Below are 1,913 nucleotides of genomic sequence, written 5' to 3'. Positions count from 1 at the left end.
TAATTAGCAAAAAATAGCGAGTGTAGTGATATATGTGATATATACGACATATAAAAAATATGATATACATAGTAAGATATAATATATACACTGAGAAAAAACGAAATAGTTGTGGCAACTATAATTTGACAACTTTGAAATTTAAGTACTTGCAACTAGTTTTACAAAGTAATAGGAACTAAAGTAGTACTGAATACTATAAAAATATAGTCACAGAAACAACATTTTTCAACTATTGTACTATATTTTTCAATTATAATTACACAGTTATATAGACTCCATACAAATACATATGACAATAACATTTTTTCAGTTTAAACAAATATTTTTTTGAAATTTAGTAAAGCATACTTCCAGAAGCCAAATTTTATAAATTCAATTATGCTAAAATGACTGTGCCAGCTTAATGACGTCAAAACGATGCTATCAAACCTACGCGTTCGCTACTAATGTACAATATGTGGGTGAAGCGGATAAAGGATTGAATAATTGTGAGATATCTACGTCATAATTCTTTCTTACCACACTTATGTGATTTCTCGCGCAGTTTTCGCAATATATATAGATCTATTATGATGATTAGTTTTTACCCAGAGGATTAACAGCATTACTTTGAAAGCGAATGATGGATTATTTCAAAACAATTTGCAGAACGCGGATAAATTTTATTATTCCTTCAGTTGTATAAATATGCGCAAAAGAACCTTGAGATTTTTTATTCTTTCAGCTATAAATATGTGCGAAAAAACCTTCATTTTCATTGGACATAATTGAAAATAATATATAATTGATATTTTCTCCGCTTCTATTTATTCCTTCAATATGAACAATTAACTCAAAATTCGATTCTGCTTTTAGCGGATTTATCAATCTATGAGGGAGCTTTAGTCATGACGTATGAACAACTTTTGGAGCAAGCTAAACAAGAACAAGAAGATGCATTACAAACTAAAGAGAGCTTGAATCAACTCGCTATTGTTCTTTATACTTCCGGAAGTACAGGAATTCCCAAAGGTAATAATACCACATTTTATTATAGATACTAATTATATAATACAATGTAAAGAATACAATTTAACGCGTGCATACTCGTTTTATTCATTATAAATTGACGTTATTTGTTACTAAATGTCGTAACAGTATATTTTTACAATATCATGTTCATACGTGGCAAATAAGAACTGTGTTTCTGTAAAAGGATATTAACCCTCATTTAAATTATAGAAAAATATAAGACAAAAGTAGCAAATTGTGAATTTATAGTTTGTAAAAAAGCAAGAATCTGGAAGAGCATAATTGTTTGTAATATACACATTTATCTTCTTAAAGGTGTGCTTATACCGCATGCTACTCTATTGAATCGTCTACAATGGCAATGGAGGGAACTTCCATACGCTGATGATGAAAAACGATGTGTTTTTAAAACTTCCCTTACTTTCGTCGATAGTGTTCCCGAAATTTGGGGACCTCTTTTACAAAGCCGTACCCTAGTAATTGTCCCGAAAAGCGTGACTAAAGATCCGGAAAAGTTTATACCGCTTTTAGAAGAACATCAGGTAAAAACTCACTAATTTATTGTTGACAAGTTAAGTTACCACTACTATTTTTTTTTTTTTTTTTTTTTATATAATTAATGGCATAAAAATATATTTGGTGGCTATAATTTTAACATAATGCAATTAGTAAAAAACAACAACAGTTGCAACAACAGTTTGAAAATGAACTGAATAAATACTGATCAAAAAGTTTTCGGTAAACTCTAGCTAATTTACAATTTTATGAAATCTTCTGCCATCTGTTGTCTAATGTAACGGGTAAATCACATGAATCGTGTGCATGTGATATAACTTAATTTATGACAAAAAAAATTATCTATGTTTCAGATACAACGCTTAGTCCTTGTGCCATCGTTG

At 29.5% G+C, this 1,913-nt stretch overlaps 1 protein-coding gene across 1 annotated transcript; it reads left to right on the top strand.

Annotated features, from left to right (window-relative positions):
* Positions 1–829: 829 nt before the first annotated feature.
* LOC112464874 (putative acyl-activating enzyme 19) lies at positions 830–1,910 on the top strand (the record flags this gene model as incomplete). The annotated part of the gene is made up of 3 exons (XM_025032130.1): positions 830–1,014; positions 1,330–1,556; positions 1,884–1,910. Coding segments are annotated over exons 1-3 (378 nt in total), but the record flags the coding sequence as incomplete, so codon positions are not given.
* Positions 1,911–1,913: the final 3 nt, after the last annotated feature.

This window comes from Temnothorax curvispinosus, unplaced genomic scaffold, assembly GCF_003070985.1.
Source record: "Temnothorax curvispinosus isolate PA1 unplaced genomic scaffold, ASM307098v1 QBEX01014663.1, whole genome shotgun sequence".
NCBI lineage: Eukaryota > Metazoa > Arthropoda > Insecta > Hymenoptera > Formicidae > Temnothorax > Temnothorax curvispinosus.
Note: the sequence above shows the minus strand (reverse complement) of the source record. Positions and strands in the feature narration are given on the sequence as shown.